Here is a 23,040-nt window from a genome sequence, read left to right as displayed (position 1 = left end):
TGCCGCTTTGATGCTGGTAGTTATGGGGAGAATTGGGACTTTCATAGTGGGGCCTTCTGCTGGAGTTGTCGGTGTTGTTACCCCATCCTCTGACCTTTGGTTGCTCAGGCAGCCTGTGCTGCAGTTTTCCATCGAGCAAGATGGACACACATACAGAGCCACACAATGCGACGCGTTATGGATTTGTTTATTTAATTGTGGATGAGTGTTTAAGGTACAGTTATGAAAAAGGGCCAGCTCATACTGAGGGGAAAAAAAACAACACCTGCTGGGGGACAATGCAAAAATTACAATAATCAATGCTCTGTTAGTGGGCGGTCTTTAGAGGGTCTTGTTAAAAAACTGATCACACTCAAATTTAAACTCATTGGAGATACACTAATTTAGGCTATCAAGTTCAATTCTGTTGAAAATTAGATATACATGGACACATGGGTGAAGTGCGACTCTGTGTCCACTTTCTGTCATACGGTGGGTGTGAGATAAAAACACATATTTGATTGACCCAACCACATTTTCCCTCATTAGTCTGATTTCACTTTTCTTTTGAAACACAGTCTAAAGCACTCCCTTGCTACTACGGCAAAAATGAACAAACTAATAAATGCAATTGTTAGGAAAAATAACATGACATCAACAGAGTGGTAAGAATACCAAGGCAGTTGGTAGGATTCTGTTCTGAGGTGAGCTGCACCTTTATGTCTCATAACAAACTCTATCCAGAAGAGGGCGCTGTCCAGTGGTTTTATCAGCTGGTCTCTGTGCAGTCTGGAAAGTCTCTGCATGTTCATGGTGTAAGAGGGTTCATTTAGGACTTCCTGTATAGCATTCCAAAATATTCTTCTATCCAGTTCAGAAATATCTAAAACTTTTGCAACACCCTTTGCTCTCATCTTAGCGAGGTTATCAGCTTGATCGAACACAACCGGGATGCCAACAACTGGAACGCCATGATATATAGCCTCATAAAGTCCATTCGTACCCCCGTGGCTCACAAATAGTTTCATTTTGGGATGGCCTAAGAGGTCGTTCTGTGGCATCCACTTGACTAATAAAGTGTTGTTGCCCAGAGTTGCTGGTTTATGGCCTTTGTACCTCCAGATGACTTTCTGAGGCAGTGTGGCAAAAGCTGCAGCGATCTCATCTGCTAAGAAATCAGGTAGTTGTCCAATCAAAGTCCCCAGAGACATGAGGATGACTCCATGATCCCCTGAGCTGTGGACGAAGTCTTTCAAGTGTGCAGGAAGAGGTTTGGCAGGTTTACACTGGAACCCTCCCACGTACACAACGTTAGGCATCGTGGGCCGAGGGAACTCAAAGACAAAGTCGACTCTCATTAGCCACAGATCTGCAGCCTGGAACAGGGTGAAGTACTCCACATCTGGACCAAAGTAACGCTTGCATAAGGCAGAATAGTGCGGCCCCACCGTCTGTTTGTAAAGATGCATCCTCATAATGTAAAAAATCAGGTTTCTAACACGCTCTGAAAATGTCATTTGGTCTGTTAATTCTCCAGGTGGGAATGGGACATAAGAAAGCGGAGAAGGTGCGATTGCAAAATGCGCTTCACCATGAACAGTCCATCGAGCATTGAAGACTAGCGGCAATCCCAGGAAATAAGCGAGCATGACTCCTCCTCCGTTAGCAGGATCGGTCAAAACCACATCGTACTTAGTGTTTCTAAAGGACTTCATCAGCTCCTTATTCTCAAATATGTATGTGACAACTTCACAAACATTCCTGTGCAATTCAAAGAATTTGTCTTTTAATTCCATGTCTAAAGCTAAACGGGCCCAGACAGAGCCCTGCTGTAGTTTAATTTGAATTACTTTGGAGACAAATTGACGAAAAAACTCCTCATTTCCACCACCTTCCATATCCACTGTGATGGTGTTGTAGTAGGGAGACGTGACATCAATGTACCAGCTGTCTAAAGGCCGTATCACAGTCACATTGTGGCCCCTCGAGTGCAGCTCCTCCACGAGGACCACCATGTTCACCCAGTGGCTGCCGTCATGTGGAAACACCAGCACGTTACCACCGTGGGCGGTTTGAATAACGATGATCACAAGAGAGAAGGCAGAAGTCGTCCACAGAAACATTTTCAAGGTCTTTTAAAGTGCTGAAGTCTGAAATAAAAATGAAAAACATGTCAAAAGATGTGTTCAGAAAATGAACTACAAAATATGTTGTGACTTGTATTCATGGGTGTAGGGATGAAGTCACAATTGGAGGGTGAGGCAACTTGGCATTGAACATAAAAAAGCAAAAAAAAAAAAAAAGAAAAATCACTGTGATCACTGTAAAATGTGATTATATATATATATATATATATATATATATATATATATATATATATATATATATATATATATATATATATATAGTAGTGTTCAGAATCATAGTAGTGTTATGTGACTAAAAAGCTTAATCCAGGTTTTGAGTATATTTCTTATTGTTACATGGGAAACAAGGTACCAGTAGATTCAATATATTCTCACAAATCCAACAAGACCAAGCATTCACGATATGCACACTCTTAAGGCTATGAAATTGGGCTAATAGCAAAAAAAAAAGTAGAAAAGGGAGTGTTCACAATAATAATAGTGTGGCATTCAGTCAGTGAGTTTGTCAATTTTGTGGAACAAACAGGTGTGAATCAGGTGTCCCCTATGTAAGGATGAAGCCAGTACCTGTTGAACATGCTTTTCTCTTTGAAAGCCTGAGGAAAATGGGACGTTCAAAACATTGTTCAGAAGAACAGCGTAGTTTGATTAAAAAGTTGATTGGAGAGGGGAAAACTTATATAAGAACACGCACCGTATTCACCCGTAGGAGCGCCCAGGGCTCTCCACATGAAATTCTGCCCGAAGAGGGGGAGTACCAATGAGTATGGCCAATATTCAGCCCAGTCTCACATTTTCTCGAATAAATTAGAATGAATTTGTGCTGCCATGACGAAAATTTTGCACTTTTCGTGACAATATGACGAACCAGTAGATGAATGTATATTTCGTGCTGCTGAATCATGACAATCCATGAGACTGGGTTGCAATAAAATGTCTGATTTCATCACAAATAAAAAAGTAAATCACATATAACTCACTTGGTTATATTGTTTTTTGTTTTTTTTTTTGTCCTTTTTTCATTCAGTAAATGTGTTCCTTCACCAACTTTTTTCTAAAAAGTGGACAAGGTAATGCTCTGTCCTGGGCACTCCAATGGGTGAATATGATATATATATATATATATATATATATATATATATATATATATATATATATATATATATATACATACAAGGTCTATTAGATAAGAAACCGACACTTTTATTTTTTTTTTTAACTATATGGATTTGAATGACGTGCGATTACACCAATCATGCTTGAACCCTCGTGCGCACGCGTGAGTTTTTTCACGCATGTCGGTGACGTCATTTCCCTGTGGGCAGGCCTTGAGTGAGATGTGGTCCCACCCTCTCGGCTGAATTCCTTTGTTTCACACACTGCTTGAGACGGCGCGTGTTGCTTTATCAAAATTTTTTCTGAACCTGTGACGAATATCCGAGTGGACACTATTCGAGAAATTAAGCTGGTTTTCGGTGAAAAGTTTAACGGCTGATGAGAGATTATGGGGTGTTTCTGTCACTGTAAGGACTTCCCACGGAGCGGGACGTCGCTCAGCGCTTCCAGGCGCCGTCGTCGGCCTGTTTCGACCTGAAAACATCCTAATTTAAGGCTTAATTCACCCAGGACGTCGTGAGAGAACAGAGAAGATTCAGAAGAGGCCGGCATGAGGACTTTATGCGGACATTCCACCCTTTAAGGACATTTTTTAATGAAAGACGTGCGCAAATTCTGTGCGCTGCGACAGGAAAAACACCTCCGTGTTGAAAACCATTTGTAAAATTCAGGTGGCTTTTGATGGCTTTCAACAAGTGAGTAACTGAGAAATTGTTTAACAGCTTGGGCAGGTTCCAACGTGCCCGATAAGGTTTCCAACACAGAGGTGTTTTTCCTGTCGCGACCCCCCGTGGTCGGGTCCGGCCCAACATGCGACTCTGCCCGCACGTTCTTTCATTACAAAATGTCCGTTAACAATGGAATGTCCGAATAAACTCCTCATGCCAACGACTTCTGAAAGTTCTCTGACGACTTACTGGGTCAACAGAGCCTGAAATGTGGAAGTTTTCAACTTGAAACGGCGAGATGCTGCCGCCTCGAAGCGCAGATCGCCGTCAGGCGCCGTGGGCCGTCCTTAAAGCGACACTACTGGACCAAAATCTCTCATCAGCCGTTAAAATTTTACCGAAAACCAGCTGAATTTATCGAATGGTGTCCACTCAGTTGTGCCTTAGTTTTGAAAAAATTTTGATCAAACAAAGCAGCAGTCTCTGAGCCATTCCTAAACAATGAAAAAAATCAACGAGAGGGTGGGCGACTCCTCACTCAAAGACTGCCCACAGGCGAATGACGTAACCGACAGGCGTGAAAAAACTCTCGCATGCCCACGAGGGTTCAAGCATGTCTGATGTAATCAGACGTGATTCAAATCCATATGGTTTTTGAAAAAAATAATAAGGTCGGATACTTTTCTAATAGACCTCGTATATAACATGTTGAGAGTGGCAACATTCAGTGTTCCTGGGTTTTTGTCTAAGGCACTGATTGTTTCCAACTCCACAGTGAACGCACATTGATCACACTGTAAATCTCACATCTCAATACAGAGGGTTGTTGGATACGTGGTTTTATTCTCTAAAAGGTATCAAGATGATGGATGTTATGCATATTGATGCAAAAATCAATCTGAAAATGGATATAAGATGCATAGATTTCCTGCAGATGCAGAAAGGAGAAAAAATATGAGAAAAAAGTGACATTACATTGCACCCATTTTGGCATCCCTTCACTGGCTTCCTGTACCAGTGAGATCAGATTTTACGGTTCTGCTACTAGTCTATAAAACTGTTCATGGACTGGCACCTCCCTATCTAGCTGACCTAATTAAACCTTATGTACCGGCCCAGGCTTTGCGTTCTCAGGGTGCAGGACTACTTTGTGTACCTGGGGTGAATAAGAAGTCTGTGGGTCATGGAGCTTTCTCTTATCGTGCCCCTGATTTGTGGTATGATCTCCCTGCATCAATAAAACAGTCAGATTCTGTGGAGACTTTCAAGTCCAGACTTAAGACACACTTATTTTCCCTTTCGTATGGCTAGCATACTGGTATAGTATAGTTATACGCTTTTTACTCTTTTAATTAATTTTATTAGGAATCGGAGCAGGCCGCGGCCTCAACTTTACCTAAATTCTGGGTCTTTTAGAGAAGCTTAGGGTTAGTGGCCGGCGATCACCTTAGTATTTCCTGTTTTTTCTTATTGTTTAATGCTGACAAATTATACTGTATTTGTTGTCTTTCTGATGCCTGATTCTGTTTTTTCTCCCTGTTTAAGGTGCAGCTCCATCCAGAGATGGGTGTGGTATTTGTGCTGGAGACCCTCCTGTCCTGTGCACCAACAGCATTTCTTGTATATTTGTTTTGTGAATTGTTCTGTAATTTATGTCTGTAGCATGGCCCAAGCAAAGGGTCACCCCTTTGAGTCTGGTCTGCTTGAGGTTTCTTCTTCAGAGGGAGTTTTTCCTTAACACTGCTACTCTGGGGGTTAGTAAGGTTAGACCTTACTTGTGTGAAGCGCCTTGAGGAAACTGTTGTGATTTGGCGCTATACGAGTATAAATGAAAATGAATTGAAAAAAAAAGTGAAATTGAGGCAAGTTCACGTTCAAGTTTATCCATATTGAAGAGGTCCTACTCTTATGTAATTAAACCTCATAATTAAGCTTTATAATTATAGCTGTCTATATAATACCTTAATTTAGATTAAAAAATTTTAGAGAACTATAATGTAAAAATATAAATATCAGCATTGTGAGTCCAGAAATATATTTTTAATAGCATCAATAAAAATAGGCAAATATCAATATTCTGGAAATTCATAATTATTTCAGTGCAAAGAGCTGTGCTTTTAACCTGAGGCTAAAATATGACCATCAGGTATTGCAAAAGCCTTGCGTCTGTCTGTCCGTCTGTCTGTCTGTGTTGAGCATAACTCCAGTCCGATTACTGCCAGGGTCTTCAAATTCATAGGGAACATTCTTGGGACACAGACCTGCAACATGTTCAAAGAGGGATAACCTTGACCTATTTTAAGAGGTCAAAAGGTCACATCCTGTTTCCTATTTTTATGCTCATACGGCCGAGGATATTTTAGCATTGAGTTGTATTTTCATGCTGATGTGCTGCACACGTAAGTTAAACACCTGTTAATGACTTTTCCTGCATAAGCAACTTATTTTAAAAATTCTAATAATTAAATCTCTTGTGTGTTTTTCCTGTGTGTTTGTGTTTTAAGTGGCAGAGTTTTGCACTTAAAATTATTGGGCTTAAACGTTTGTTAATTAAGCACATCCATGGGCCTCTGAAACATGTAAACTGTGTAAAAATGTTTGATTCATGCTTTTGATGCAGGTTTTAATGTTCAAGGAACAGACACAGGAGCAGGTGATGCATCGGTATGCATGATTGTTATTCACATGCTCAAAGTATACATTCAATGAAATGAGTAAATGCAGATTTTTTTCAGATTAAAAGTCAAATTATGTAAAATAAGCTTTCAAATGTATTTTCTGGATTTAAAGTAACCCTGCTTGGTGACAATATGACAGTTGTGACTATGGAGTTTCCATGCAGAAACACAGTGAATGCAGCATCTAGTGGGTCAAGCGAGGAAACAATACGGCTTCAGATCGTGAGTTGTCGCACTCTAGTACCCCCCAGTATCCCCTCTGTAATTCAAACCCTTCTCAGCAGTCTTTTTAAGAGCTCTGCTGTTTCTGCTCTGAAAACACCGTACCACTAATTCCACAGGTCTCTTTAACTGGTTGCACCTTTAATCCCATAAAAGGCCACATCTCCTATACAGCTGGTGACATTAGCTCACAAAAGCTAAAAAGAGAAAAACCAGCCTGTGCACTGACTGACTGTACAGTAAAAATGAAATGATTTTCATGTCAAACTTACTGCAGACGTTCCCCTGGTTCTGCTGCCTGCAGACTCTCTGAGACGTGAAAGAAACCAGCTCAGTGAAGCTCTTAAATTGCAGCAGTGGAGCTTTAATAACAGCCCTTCTTCATTAGTCCCACCCTCAAACCATCTGAGCTGAAGTTATGAGAATCCTCTCTCTCTCTGTCTGAGCTGCAGCTTGTTTCAGGACTTTTCTCACATGCTATGGTTCCCCGGCTTTGTTTTCTTTGACATTGTGCCTCTAATCATTTTGTTTTTGCCAAAAGACCCAGTCAGCCAGTTTTAATCCTCACAAATCTGTTTGCATCTCAGTCCACATCTCCAACCAGAGTTGTAAGAGCGTGTTTCTAACAGGAACATGCAAAGAGCACATTGATAAGACCAGACCTGCTCCATGAGTCCATCCCACAGCTTGTACCTTCTCGACAGGAATACTACAGACACAGACAGGGGCAGAGCCAGGATTTTGTAAAGGGGGGGGGGGGGGGGGTTGCAAATGAGTATGGTGTGACTAAAGCCTGGTTCACACGACAGGATTTTAAAATTATCTTTAGGTTTCCAAAACCTGAGCGACCACACACGTGAAGATAAAAAATCATAGCTCTAACAGGTTTGGTCGTACAGTGTGTGGTGTTCAGCCACACGGTAAGGACAACAACACAACGCACGAACAGATATCACACACCAACATTCACAGCTCAGACAGGAAATCTTGCAAAATCTCTCGAGATTAAATGTGACTTCAGAGTAAACAAATGGAGATACTTGTGAACTATTTAAAACAGAGGGAAAAAACAATACAAAAAGAAAAAGAAAAGGCGTTCTTTAAAGGATTGGAGACAGCGCGACAACCGGACTTTATGGTAAGTCAGAACAGCTGTTTTGATTTTATTTTCCACTCCGTACGTCCGTCACCTCACTTTCTGATTGGCTGCACATCACATTCAGCAGACTGCGTGCTCGTTTGTGGTTGGAGGACACAACACACACTGTGATATCGTGTCAAGGAAATCCAACATGTTGAATATCCCTGATTTGCGATTGGAGCGCTCCTGACACCCTTCCGAGCAGATCAGAGCGCTCTTAACACACCACACACGGCAAGAATATCTGATAAGATTATCTTTAGCGTCATCACGATTGTCGGGGCGTCCTTAAGATTGTCGGAAGGGGATGATCGGGTCCGATATCGGCCTAAGGGGGAATGCTCCTCCCCCCCAAAATTTTAGAATTTTTAGGTGCCATTTCCTGCATTTTGGCACTTATTTTACCACAAAAAACACACCACAGAGAAAAGAAACTTGATATTTCTTTTGTTGTTCATTTTAACTTGTATTATAAAATCTTGAATGTGATCCTATCATGTTATGATGAGAGGTACCAGAGAACCTTTGAAATGTCTATGGCTAAAAAAGTGAACACCTTTACTAACACCTGGCTGAATCATGGTCTGGTATAAATATGTCTAACTGATGCACTTGTTGCTGAAAAGAGGGTTCAGAAACAGCATTCAGCAGGGATTTATCTTTTTTTGGCATGCACCCCCCACCCCCACCCCTGCATCAGCCCTTGGCCACAGACCTCAAGATATGTGTTTTAGCAAGATCATTTCAGAATGGTCAATGCAAATTTGATTAAACTTGGCAGATGCATTGGGCTCATTTACGGCAAGAGGATGTTTGACTTTGGTTGGATGTGTCAGTGATCAGGTCAGATGTTAAGATAAAATGCCCATGTTCATTTAAGGGAAATCACTCATTTTTCCTTGCACTGGTAGCAGCATAGAAACAAAAACTTATAAGAGTGAGTAGGTGGGTTATTCCATCCCAACTAGCTTGTGCAGACAATCACTCAAAAACAATAAATCCTACCATCTTATACGTCTCAGACGTCAAAGGGCATATAATGAGGACAACCTGTTTAAAATGTGGTGGACTTTGTTGCACTCACTCAGTCAAAAAAGCAAGTTTGTTTTCTGTGGCCTGCTACATGCAGTGCCCCCTTCACGTGAGCTAATATTCAGATAAAGATGATGTCCATTATGTCACCAAATACATGACAAAAACAGGAATTAATCAATGGCTAGAACATGTGAAGGGGGATGATACCAACATTTGCTACAAACTCTACTGTTTTGACACTTCTGAAACCCTTGATTGTCAAACGGTCAGGGATTAAAGTTCTCCATAGCTGCAACAGGATTCAAAACTCGATTTCTAGAATAACGTCTCTGCTTTCTTTTTTTTCTCGTGCCAGCAAACCGTATCTGTTCTTCTGTGTGTGTGTGTGTGTGTGTGTGTGTGTGTGTTGTGTGTGTGTGTGTGTGTGTGTGTGTGTGTGTGTGTGTGTGTGTGTGTGTGTTTGTTTGTGTGTGGGGGGTGGGGCGGGAGGGGGTAGTGTGTTTGAGTGCAGATGTCTCAGCGCACAGCAAGCACAGTGCAGTATTTTTAAATTTTTCTTTCAAAGTCTGCTCTGAGTGTCTCTGTGAGTGCCCTCATTATGTTTAAACTAAAAACACAGCTGTAGACCCGTGACGCATTAACAACAAACAATAATGCTGTAAAAAATACGCCTAAAGTCTCTGAGATTGACACAACATAAATGGGCTGATAAAACCTTCTTATCTCTCACTTAGGTCACACTTTCCACACAAATACACAAATTCTTGTTGTGTGGGCCGCTGAAGAGGAGGTACTGCTGGCCCACCACCACTAGAGGGCGCCCTGCCTGGAGTGCGGGCTCCAGGCACCGGAGGGCGCTGCCGCCTTACGGGAGCAGCCAGGATGACAGCTGTCATCTATCACTGAAGACAGCTGATCCCAATCACTGAGGAGGTATATCAGCAGGACGGCATCTCCACCTCATTTGCCGAGATATCGCTCTACCCAGGAGGTAACGAACTCAGCCAGCCCTTCATCATTTGTGAAAGGAACGTATTGGATAAGTATCCTAGTTACTAGACAGTGTTGTTTTCTGATTAGAGGTGGAGGTGGTGTTTTCCACCCCACGTGTTGCTGGGTGCAGCCGCACCCACGTCTGACTGTGTCTGTTCCTCGCCAGCAGTACCGGATCCGACGAGCGGAGGCAGAGACCACCTGGGAGTTCGGGACTTGGCGGTTCCGGTATTCCCGGGGTTCGGTGGCAGAGGAAATCGGGTGGTTCTGGTTCGTCTTGGACAGACGTCTCCTATCGTCGAGCCTGCCCACACGACACCGTTGGAATTTAACTTGAGACCGAAATTGTGATTTGTTGTATTTGTTGTGCGTGTTCACAACAGTAAAGCCTTGTTATTTGACTTTCTTCATTGTCCGTTCATTTGTGCCCCCTGTTGTGGGTCCGTGTACTGACACTTTCCCAACAGGATATCTCGGCCAACGTCATGGATCCGGAGGGGCGTCAACCAGCTGTTGAACGGCCAATGGAAGAACAGGACGCGCAGGCGTCCGCAGGAGGGGTAATCGGTGAGTTGCAGCGGATCCTCACCGCTTTCACGACTCGGTTAGATTTGATGACCGAGCAGAACGTCCTCCTGAACCGCAGGGTGGAGGCTCTCGCCGCGCAGGTGGAAGCGCGCCCTCCGGGCGCCGCTGCGGCTCTCCCTCCCGTAGACCCTGTGCGTAATATATACGTTCCACTGGTTGTTCAACGACCTCTCCCACCTTCCCCGGAAGCATACATAAGCCCCCCAGAGCCGTACGGAGGCTGTGTGGAGACGTGCGCGGATTTTCTGATGCAGTGCTCGCTCGTCTTCGCACAGCGTCCCGTCATGTACGCGACCGATGCTAGTAAAGTAGCTTATGTAATAAACCTGCTTCGCGGTGAGGCACGCGCTTGGGCTACAGCGCTCTGGGAGCAGAATTCACGGCTCCTTCTGACATACGATGGGTTTGTAAGGGAGCTCAGAACCGTGTTCGATCACCCTAATAGGGGCGAGACCGCTTCAACCGTGCTACTGTCAATGAGACAGGGGCGTCGGAGCGCAGCTGCCTATGCAGTCGACTTCCGCATTGCGGCTGCGAGGTCCGGCTGGAATAGCACTGCCCTCCGCGCCGCCTTTGTAAACGGACTGTCTTTGGTTCTCAAGGAGCACCTGGTGGCTAAGGACGAACCGCGGGATTTAGATGGGCTCATCGATCTCGTCATACGGTTAGACAACCGGTTAGAAGAACGTCGGCGGGAACGAGACGAAGGGCGTGGCCGGGCACGCGCCGTCCCTCTCCCTTCCGGTTCCGACCGCGCTCCGCCTTCCCCACGCTCCACGGCCCCTGCGCTCCGTGGGGCCACAGCTCCCCCTGCTGACGAAGCTATGGACACGAGTAGGGCAACATTTAGGGCACCAGATGCACAGAGGAGACGGGCCCACGGAGCTTGTTTTGTTTGTGGTGCAATAGAGCACCATATGAGAGACTGCCCCGAGCGGTTAAAACGCCCGCCCCTAGAAACTGGGCTAGGGGTGGGCCGAGACATTCACGTGGGACACACCCACATTGCCACACGACTCCCAGTTACAATCCTTTATGAGGATGTAACCCTGAAGGCCCCAGCACTGGTGGACACGGGCTCTGAGGGGAATCTGCTGGACAGCAGATGGGCTAGGGAGATAGGGCTCCCTCTGGTGGCGCTTACCTCGCCTGTGCAGGTTCGGGCACTAGATGGCTCCCTACTCCCTCCGATCACGCATAAGACACCACCTGTAACTCTGGTGGTGTCGGGAAATCACCGAGAGGTGATCGAGTTTTTTGTGACTCAGGCCACCTCCCGTGTGGTTTTAGGATTTCCCTGGATGTTGAAACACAATCCTCGGATTGATTGGCCGTCTGGGGTAGTGGTTCAGTGGAGCGAGACCTGCCATCGGGTGTGTTTAGGTTCCTCGGTTCCTCCCGGCTCCCAAGCTAAGGAGGAGGTCAGAGTCCCGCCCAATCTGGGGACGGTGCCGGTGGAGTACCACGACCTTGTCGACGTGTTCAGCAAGGATCTGGCGCTCACACTTCCCCCCCACCGTCCGTATGATTGTGCCATTGATTTGGTTCCGGGCAGTGAGTTTCCATCCAGTAGGCTGTACAACCTCTCCCGGCCTGAGCGCGAATCAATGGAGACCTACATCCGGGACTCATTAGCTGCCGGGTTGATCCGGAATTCCACCTCCCCGATGGGCGCAGGTTTCTTTTTTGTGGGCAAAAAAGACGCCGGACTCCGTCCATGCATTGATTATAGGGGGCTGAACGAGATCACGGTTCGCAACCGATACCCGTTGCCCCTGTTGGATTCGGTGTTCACACCCCTGCATGGAACCCAAATTTTCACCAAGCTCGATCTTAGAAACGCGTATCATCTGGTTCGGATCCGGAAGGGAGACGAGTGGAAAACGGCATTCAACACCCCCTTAGGTCACTTTGAGTACCTGGTCATGCCGTTCGGCCTCACAAACGCCCCCGCGACGTTCCAAGCATTACTTAATGATGTCTTGCGGGATTTCCTGCACCGGTTCGTCTTCGTATATCTAGACGATATACTCATCTTTTCTCCGGATCCTGAGACTCATGTCCGGCATGTACGTCAGGTCCTGCAGCGGTTGTTGGAGAACCGGCTGTTTGTGAAGGGCGAGAAGTGTGAGTTCCACCGCACCTCTTGTCCTTCCTGGGGTTCATCATCTCCTCCAACTCCGTCGCTCCTGATCCGGCCAAGGTTGCGGCGGTGAGAGACTGGCCCCAACCCACAAGCCGTAGGAAGTTGCAACAGTTCCTAGGCTTTGCTAATTTCTACAGGAGGTTCATTAAGGGCTACAGTCAGGTAGCTAGCCCCCTGACAGCCCTGACCTCACCAAAAGTCCCCTTCACCTGGTCGGATCGGTGCGATGCCGCATTCAAGGAGTTGAAACGGCGCTTCTCGTCTGCACCTGTTCTGGTGCAGCCCGAACCTAGTCGCCAGTTAGTGGTTGAAGTGGACGCCTCGGACTCAGGGATAGGAGCCGTGCTGTCCCAAAGTGGGAAGACCGATAAGGTCCTTCACCCGTGTGCCTATTTTTCCCGCAGGTTGACCCCAGCCGAACAGAACTATGACGTCGGCAATCGAGAGCTCCTTGCGGTGAAAGAGGCTCTTGAGGAGTGGAGACATCTGTTGGAGGGAACGTCCGTGCCATTCACGGTTTTCACTGACCACCGGAACCTGGAGTATATCAGGACCGCCAAGCGGCTGAATCCCAGGCAAGCCCGCTGGTCACTGTTCTTCGGCCGTTTTGACTTCCGGATCACCTACCGTCCCGGGACCAAAAATCAAAGATCGGATGTCTTGTCCCGGGTACATGAAGATGAGGTCAAAACGGAGTCGTCGGATCCCCCGGATCCCATCATCCCGGAGTCCGCTATCGTGGCCGCCCTCACCTGGGACGTGGAGAAGACCATCCGGGAGGCCCTGACACGAGACCCGGACCCCGGAACCGGACCGAAGAACAAACTCTACGTCCCACCAGAAGCCAGGGCTGCAGTTCTGGACTTCTGTCACGGTTCTAAGCTCTCCTGTCATCCTGGGGTGCGAAGAACCGTGGCAGTCGTCCGGCAGCGCTTCTGGTGGGCGTCCCTGGAGGCCGACGTCCGGGGTTACATCCAGGCCTGTACCACCTGCGCCAGGGGCAAGGCCGACCACCGCAAGACATCGGGGTTGCTGCAGCCGCTGCCCGTGCCTCATCGCCCCTGGTCTCACATCGACCTGGATTTTGTCACGGGTCTTCCGCCGTCCCAGGGAAACACTGTCATCCTCACGATAGTGGACCGATTCTCCAAGGCGGCCCACTTCGTGGCCCTCCCGAAGCTACCAACGGCCCAGGAGACAGCGGACCTCCTAGTCCACCACGTCGTCCGTCTGCATGGGATACCATCAGACATCATCTCTGATCGCGGTCCCCAGTTCTCCTCGCATGTTTGGAGGAGCTTTTGCCGGGAACTGGGGGCCACGGTCAGTCTCTCGTCCGGGTATCACCCCCAGACCAACGGACAAGCAGAACGGGCCAACCAGGAGATGGAGCAGACCCTACGCTGTGTGACAGCCGCGCACCCGACGGCCTGGAGTACCCACCTGGCCTGGATCGAGTACGCCCACAACAGCCAAGTGTCATCAGCCACCGGCCTCTCCCCTTTCGAGGTGTGCTTGGGGTATCAACCCCCATTGTTTCCGGTGGTTGAGGGGGAGGTCGGTGTGCCCTCGGTCCAGGCCCACCTATGGAAGTGCCGTCGGGTGTGGCGTGCCGCCCGTTCTGCTTTGTTGAGGGCCCGGACGAGGGCGAAGAACCATGCAGACCGGCGGCGGGCCCCGGCTCCCACGTATCATCCTGGGCAGGAAGTGTGGTTGTCCACCAAGGACATTCCCCTTCAAGTGGACTCCCCAAAACTGCAAGAACGATACATCGGCCCGTACAAAATACTCAAGGTCATCAATCCCGCTACAGTGAGGCTCCAGCTTCCGGCCTCACTGCGGATTCATCCAGTATTCCACGTTTCCAGGATTAAACCCCATCACACCTCACCCCTCTGCACTCCGGGTCCGGCGCCACCTCCTGCCCGGATCATCGACGGAGGGCCGGCTTGGACCGTACGCCGGCTCCTCGATGTCCGACGGATGGGCCGGGGTTTTCAGTATCTGGTGGACTGGGAAGGCTACAGCCCCGAAGAACGCTCCTGGGTGAAGAAGGGCTTCATCCTGGACCCGGCCCTCCTGGCCGACTTCTACCGTCGCCACCCTGACAAACCCGGTCGTGCGCCAGGAGGCGCCCGTTGAGGGGGGGGGTCCTGTTGTGTGGGCCGCTGAAGAGGAGGTACTGCTGGCCCACCACCACTAGAGGGCGCCCTGCCTGGAGTGCGGGCTCCAGGCACCGGAGGGCGCTGCCGCCTTACGGGAGCAGCCAGGATGACAGCTGTCATCTATCACTGGAGACAGCTGATCCCAATCACTGAGGAGGTATATCAGCAGGACGGCATCTCCACCTCATTTGCCGAGATATCGCTCTACCAAGGAGGTAACGAACTCAGCCAGCCCTTCATCATTTGTGAAAGGAACGTATTGGATAAGTATCCTAGTTACTAGACAGTGTTGTTTTCTGATTAGAGGTGGAGGTGGTGTTTTCCACCCCACGTGTTGTTGGGTGCAGCCGCACCCACGTCTGACTGTGTCTGTCCCTCGCCAGCAGTACCGGATCCGACGAGCGGAGGCAGAGACCACCTGGGAGTTCGGGACTTGGCGGTTCCGGTATTCCCGGGGTTCGGTGGCAGAGGAAATCGGGTGGTTCTGGTTCGTCTTGGACAGACGTCTCCTATCGTCGAGCCTGCCCACACGACACCGTTGGAATTTAACTTGAGACCGAAATTGTGATTTGTTGTATTTGTTGTGCGTGTTCACAACAGTAAAGCCTTGTTATTTGACTTTCTTCATTGTCCGTTCATTTGCGCCCCTTGTTGTGGGTCCGTGTACTGACACTTTCCCAACTATTCTTGACTGATCCTGGTCAGAGACTGCAAAGCAGGGGTGAATCCAGACAGAAAGAGGGTGTTGTGGGGGGGGGGGTCTTCCACAACACCCTTGATTAAAGGTCCACTTTTGAATAGATTTTTCATACTACTATACTTATGTAATAATAATAATAATTTTAATAACTAAAATGTTTAAATGAGTATTACTCTGGGCCTATGTTTTACTATAGTTCTGGACTGAATGTGATTGATGAGCCCCATAAAAATAAGTTTATTTAACTTAGCATTTCTGCATAACTAAAGTTGGATGTGAAGCAATATCTTTTTTAATGTAAAGTCTAAGCTCAGCATGACTGGGTCTGTTTGGGGGTTGCAGCTTTAAAATCAGGTGAGCTGGGATGAGGAAGCCAAAAAAATGATTACAGTTCTTGTGGTTAATAATCTTATCAAACAAACATGTAGGTTGTGGTATCAATTTTAGTTAAAGGCAAAGGAAAGGTGAAAATGTGCAAAAGAAATCACAAATGCATCACACGTTAACCAGTATAACTAAATTGGTGGGAGAGGGGGGGTGAATCGGGGTAAGAAAGTAGTCATCAAAAAACCCTCCAAAATGCATCCTGGGACATCAAAAGGCCTAAATTTTCAAGGGACCTTCAGCAGCCCCTAAACCCCTTGCTGACAAAAGTTCGCTTTCACCAAAATGGCTACAGGTATGAGATTTTAAGTGGTATTCAATGACGTAAAACTTGATTGAGAGTGGACAGTACCTGTCAAAAGTTTGGGCCTACCTTCCTATTCAATTGAATGGTGTGTAAATTTGTTTGTTTGTCTATATGTTGGCTCTGCAATAAACTGGCAGCCTGTCCGCGGTGTACCCTGCCTCTTGACCAATGATGACTGGAATTATATATCAATATTATAATAGCCAAGTGGCCTCTGTGTGTGTGCGTGTGTATGGCTTTGATCATGTTGAAACCATGGAGAGCTGATATTTTCCATTTGGCGGTAAATCATCTACAGTGAGGAAAATAAGTATTTGAACACCATGCAAGTTTGCAAGTTCTCCCACTTACAAATCATGGAGGGGTCTGAAATTTTTTTCTGATGGACCACTCCGGCACGTCAGAAGCCATACGGCCAGCCGCGAATGACGACAGAAGTGGGTCCAGGACGCAGGGCCCCGGGGGAACCAGGAGAAAAGGGGCAGTGGAAGGACACGGGGGCCAGGAAAGTTACATTAGTAACACATGATGCTGTCATGATTTAAAATCCTGCAGGGCAGCAAGGTCCCCCTGCTCAAGCCAGCACATGTCCAGGCCCGTGTGAAGTTCACCAGTGACCATCTGGATGAGAGGAGGCATGGGAGAAGGTTATGTGGTCAGATGAGACCAAAATAGAGCTTTTTTGGAATCAACTCCACTTACCATGTTTAGAGGATGAGAACAACCCCAAGAAAACCATCCCAACCATGAAGCATGGGGGTGGAAACATCATACTCTGGGGTTGCTCTTCTGCAAAGGGGACAGGACGACTGCACCATATTGAAGGGAGGATGGATGGGGTCATGGGGTCGAGATTTTGGCAAACAACCTCCTTCCCTCAATAAGAGCACTGAAGATGGGTCATGGCTGGGTCTTCCAGCATGACAATGACCCCAAACACACAGCCAGGGCAACTAAGGAGGGGCTCCATAAGAAGCATTTCAAGGTCCTGGAGAGGCCTGGCCAGTCTCCAGACCTGAACTCAATAGAAAATCTTTGGAGGGAGCTGAAACTCCAAAACTGAAAGATTTGGAAAAAGATCGGTATGGAGGAGTGGACCAGAATCCCTGCTGCAGTGTGTGCAAACCTGGTGAAAAACTACAGGAAACGTTTGACCACTGGCTACAAAGGCTACTGTACCAAATATTAACATTGATTTTCACAGGTGTTCAAATACCTATTTGCAGCAGTAACATACAATTAAATTATTAAAAAATCATATATTGTGATTTCCGGATTTTTTTTTTTTTTTAGATTATGTCTCTCACAGTGGACATGCGCCTAAGATGAAAATTTCAGACCCCTCCATGATTTCTAAGTGGGAGAACTTGCAAAACCGCAGGGTGTTCAAATACTTATTTTCCTCACTGTATAGAAAAGCGTGAGTGTGTGCTTTTGCTTAGTAAGTTCAATGTAAGTACATAATATAGTTCTAAATATGTTAAAAATACATGGATGGCACAAGAAAGCAAAAACAATTATTTCCATTGTGGTCCATTTAAAAATCAAATGACAAAATAAATAATAACAATACTGTAATAACAATACTGATGATAAAAATGATAATACTAATAATAGTGTGTATATGATAATAAGAACCTAAACAATTTATAAATACTTTAAGACAGTAAATTAATATAAAAAAAATACATAATTAACACGGTAATAAAGCGGTTGATTTATTCTTCTAAAAACTGTTGCGGTCTAAGGTTTAAATTTTTAAAAACATTCTGGACTCACGCCATTCTAACTCATGATAGAAACTTTGCACAATTTATTACCACCCTTGAAAAATGTCAGCTACCTATTTTATTATTTATTTTTTTATTTATTTATTTATTTTTGCTTCATCAGCCAGTGACCTCGAAACACTCACTGGGTCAGTTCGCAGCCGAGTGTGAAGCGGCTGGGATGAGGATCGCCACCTCTAAGTCTGAGGCCATGGTTCTCAGCAAGAAACTGATGGATTGCCTACTCCAGGTAGGGAATGAGTGAGGGGATAATGGAGCATGAGATTGGCCGGAGGGTCATGAGGGTTGGGTCATGACTGAAAGAACTAGATTGCAGGTACAAGCAGCTGAAATGGGCTTCCTCAGGAGGGTGGCCGGTGTCTCCCTTTTAGAGTGCATGTGCTGTGCCCGAATGGATGTGGTGACTGCTGTCCGAGGTGTTCAAGTGCGGCTCCGATTTTCCAGGAGTGCCATTCGTCTCCTCCATGGTGCAGCATTCTGCCTCAATTGTGTTATGTTTGAAGGTACCATTAGTGCCGTGTGATCGGGCTTAACCAAAAACCAACCAAGATATGTCACATTGCCATCACGCTGCCTTCACCTGGATTGGCATTCGCCATATTGTATCACTCACTATTTGCAATAACTACATTTCTCATTTAATTTGGTTCACCTAGATGGCAGCACAGCGACCTCTCGTCTGTTTTCTCTATTTTGCCTTTGTCTTTTTTTGCTATTTTGACCAATATCTGCAAAAATAATGCTGATCCTCATATGCTCATATCACCAATATTATCAGCTGACCAATACATCGGCTGGTTTGTAGCCAAGTTGCTCCAAACTTAGCAATAAAACAAAGAACGAGAGAGAGAAAAAAAATCATGTTTCTACAATTTATTTATCCTTAAAAAAAAAAAAATCAAAACATATATGATAGTGATAGTAGTTTTCCCATATGTGTTTAGAATTTTGATATTTTCTGAAACAAAATTCATTTAACTTGGAAGGGAAAATGTATACGTGGTAAACTTACAGTTAAGATCTTCCTGGCTCTGCTGTTGTAACATCTACTTTTAAACAACATTCTTTAACCGCTCCTGAATTTCATGTGCTACGCCTCCTCAGGCCGCCCTAGGTGCAATTACAACACACACACACACACACACACACACCGCATAGTCATTGTGAAAGGAAGTATGTTTCCACATCAGGAACATCATCTGAATGCAGTCTGTTTCAGTTGTAATTGGTTCTTCTTTAACAACAGATACTGACATGCAGTTTGACATAAATTAAAGGTGACATTACTGTGATCATATTGTTGCACATTCCACATTTTTTGTTGAACCTTTCTGTGTTAGTGTCTGAGTCAGGACTTCTTTTACAGACCTGCCTTATTCAAACAGTCATGACCTGCCAGCGTAAACAAACAATAAGAGAGCCATTGGCATGCTCATGAACAAGCCTGTTCACATCCTCCAGGCACAGACTACGCCTCATGGTAAACATGATTTGTTGAAAGTTAAGCAGTAATCTGAGCTAAGGCTGACTCTTTGTGTTGTTTTTCTTGCTTCGGAAATTTTATGTTCAAACAATATTTCTGTTATTACACTCAACTCATCGTGTCTTTGAAGGACCACAGCATACTTCGAATTGTACAAACACAAAAGATAACCTGGTATTTTATTTAAACAGTAATCTCCCGTAAATTTGTGTGATGTTAAGCCTGGATGCATCTTCTTCCATTTACTCGCCTCCTTCAAAAATGTACGATTTTTACAAGGATGCATGGTCAGGTGGTGCAATGCCCACATTGACATAAAATCCTCAAATAAAAAATAATATAAACTGTTGTACTGGTACAGCATAAAAACATTTATTTAAAAACATTTCACAGATTGTAAGGCACGGAAAGTCTTATCTTAAATATGTCAGAGATGAAGAGTCCATTATGTTCTACTTTTGTTGGATTTACAGCTGGTAAAATAAGTATTGAACACATCACCATTTTTTTTATCAGTAAATATATTTCGAAAGGTGCTATTGACATGAAAATTTCACCAGATGTCAGTAACAACCCCAATAACCCACACATACAAAGAAAGTCTTTTTTGGTAATGACAGTGTTGTGTGTTGGGGGGTTTGGCTGGTTGTTTTTGTGTTGTTTTCTTTTCTTTGCTCTCCAGGTGGTATGCAAACTGGTTTTTGTCTGTGGAGAAGGTGCTGGCAGAAGAATCCTTCACCCTCATCAACATTATTGGCTGCACTTGTGGAGGATGTCCACGTGCAGGCCTAATGACTCGCAGCACCTGTGGATGATGCTCACGTGCAGATTTAAGGACTTTCAGCTGAAGCAGATAATTAGATGGCGTTCTGCATTTAAGCCATGAGTGGTTCAAGCAGAATTGCCGGGAACTCGACCTTGTGACGTTCGTTTGTGAGACGCTGAGGACCGCGCCTGGGTTTGACACATCGTGCCTGTGAGGGAGGACGGGTGGGGGACACATGCTGTCAGCACACATCAGAGGTAATTGATTGTCTGAATGGGTGTTGATGGTGGTTTGGTATTTTGTTGCGCAGTATGTTTGAATATTGATGAGAGTTGTGCAGCTCGCTTCTCACGGCCGTGGCGTGCGGACTGGTGATCCTCCACCTGTTGTGAGGGGCTGCTCATTTGCATGGAGCTTGAATTCAGACCTGGATGTGTTGCTGATGGTGTGTGCCTTTGAAGGGTATTGGTTGTGGTTGTTGACTTGCCTCACCTCTCTATCCTTCACAGAGTCAGTTTGTCGTGTCCACCTGGGGGGGGTGTTTGGTGGTGAAATTGAGTTCAGAAGCGCCGGGCTTCGATCCCTTTGGGCGCTGAAGAGCGCGCCGTCCTTCACTCCGCCAGACAAACCATATCTTATGTTGTACACAAGTATTGCACAGAAAGGGAAATAAATGTTTTGTTTTTGGAACCGCTTTCTGGTTATTTAGCGCTGGGTTCGGTCAGACGTTGGGCCGCTCCTCAACCCGCGTCGGCACATAACAGACAGCTTCAAATAACCTCCTGTATGGAGAAACTAGTTGCATGCATTGCTCAGGTGTAATTTTGACTCATTCTTCCACACAAAGAGTTTTCAAATCTTGAAGGTTCTGTGGACCTCTTCTATGCACTCTGATCTTTAGTTCTTTCCATAGATTTTCTATTGGATTCTTTATTTTCATTCTCTGAAACCAGATGAGAGTTTCCTTTGGTTTGCCTTAAGGATCACTGACTTGCTGAAATGTCCACCTTTGCTTCATCTTCATCATCCTGGTAGATGGCAACAAATTTTTATCAAGAATGTCTCTGTACATTTTTTCCATTCATCCTTCCTTCAATTACATGACGTTTTTAGTGTTGTCTGCTGAAGAACAGTCCCACACCATGACAACCTTCAAACGTCACTAGTAAGTCCCTCGGGGTCGCCACAGCAAATCCAAGGTGGATCTGCATGTTGAATTGGCATAGGTTTTACGCCCGATGCCTTTCCTGATGCAATTCCACATTACATGGAGAAATGTGGCAGGGGTGAGATTTGAACCCGGAACCTTCTGCACTGAAACCAAGTGCATTAACCACTTGGCCACCACCCTAAACTTCAAACGTCACTGTTGGTATGGTATTTTTGGGGTGCTCTGCAGTGCCATTTGACCTCCAAACATGAGGTGTGTTATGGTATCCAAAGAGTTCAGTTTTGTTCTCGTGACCACACTATATTCTCCCAGTATTTTACAGGCTTGTCTAAATGTTGTGCAGCAAATTTCAACCGAGCTTCAACATGCTTTTTCTTCAGCAATGGAGTTTGTGTGGTGAGCGTAAATACAGGCCACGGCAGTTGAGTGCATTACTTATTGTTTTCATTGAAACAGTTGAACCTGCTAATTCCAGGTCTTTCTGAAGCTCTTGCACAACTCTTCTGATAATACTTTTCAGTCCTCTGTCAGAAATCCTGCAATGAGTACCTGGTGATGGCTAAGAGTGCTCCCTGGAACATTCATAAGTTTAGAAATCCTTCTGTAGCCAGTGCCATCAGTATGTTTTGCAACAGTAAGATTGCCAAGATCATGAGAGAGCTCTTTGCTTTAACCCATCATGAGATGTTTCTTGTGTGACACCTTGTGAATGAGACAGCTTTTTATATGCCATCATTTGAGACTGACCCAGCCGATACTAATTTGTACTGACAAGGGGCAAGATTGCTTTCCAATTACTGACAGATTTCAGATGGTGTCTTGGCCTTTCATGCTTCTTTGCACCGCCCTTTCTTCATGTGTTCAACGATTTTTTTCCCTGTGCCATTCACATTATTTCACAATAAGGTAATTTATGTACTGATTTCACCTGCTGTGTCTCAGGTTTGCAAGGTAAAAAAAAAAGACATGCTGTATTTTACCTCATTTTCTTTCACAGAAGGTACATATCCCAAAAAGAAAGTGAAAAGGCATTTTCAAAAGATAATCATGCTCATCCTGTATGGGATGCCAGTCCATCACAGGTTAGAACAGAAATGGTACGTACCTGTTTACAGCTGGGTGGACAGGGACAATGCAGAGGAAATGTCTTATCCCAGAACATAGACAGGTAGTCTGTCCAGGAACTGATCCAGGTCCACAGTATTAGTTGTCCAACTCCCATCTCACTGAGCTATGTCCTCTACAGCTGTGACTGACTTGCAAACCGGAGCATGTTACAGTTCCCAAATCAGTTTGGGGGAAGGTGTTTTACAAAAGTGACCAAACTTGTTGGGCCAGCCGCTCAATTTTCAGTGTTCTAACTGCATGTGTAATAACTACATGCAAGTTCCTCCTGCTTCTCCCTTTTTCATTTAGTGTCACAACAGAGCCGATATGGATCTGCATGTTTATTTAGCACAATTTTTATGCTGGATGACCTTCCACATTACATGGAGAGGGCAGCGGTGGTCTTGAACCAGGAACCTTTTACTCCGGAAACAAGCACACGAACAAATGAACC

The 23,040-nt window shown here is 45.6% G+C and overlaps 1 protein-coding gene across 3 annotated transcripts; it reads right to left on the bottom strand.

Annotated features, from left to right (window-relative positions):
• Positions 1-169: 169 nt before the first annotated feature.
• Positions 170-22,857, bottom strand: LOC117524769 (UDP-glucuronosyltransferase 2A1-like). Of its 3 annotated transcripts, XM_034186603.1 has the most exons (3): positions 22,585-22,857; positions 19,072-19,169; positions 170-2,129 (listed from the first exon to the last, which is right to left on the bottom strand). In XM_034186603.1, exon 3 carries the CDS (start codon positions 2,100-2,102, stop codon positions 525-527), a length of 1,578 nt encoding a protein of 525 aa, XP_034042494.1. In that variant the 5' UTR covers positions 2,103-2,129; positions 19,072-19,169; positions 22,585-22,857; the 3' UTR covers positions 170-524. The 3 variants fall into 3 exon arrangements, with proteins under 3 accessions (XP_034042494.1, XP_034042488.1, XP_034042482.1); XM_034186597.1 differs by lacking the exon at positions 19,072-19,169; XM_034186591.1 differs by lacking the exons at positions 19,072-19,169; positions 22,585-22,857 and adding an exon at positions 7,083-7,208.
• Between the last annotated feature and the right edge of the window lie 183 nt (positions 22,858-23,040).

The sequence above is a fragment of the Thalassophryne amazonica genome, chromosome 2, assembly GCF_902500255.1.
Source record: "Thalassophryne amazonica chromosome 2, fThaAma1.1, whole genome shotgun sequence".
In the NCBI taxonomy this organism is placed as follows: Eukaryota; Metazoa; Chordata; class Actinopteri; order Batrachoidiformes; family Batrachoididae; genus Thalassophryne; species Thalassophryne amazonica.
Note: the sequence above shows the minus strand (reverse complement) of the source record. Positions and strands in the feature narration are given on the sequence as shown.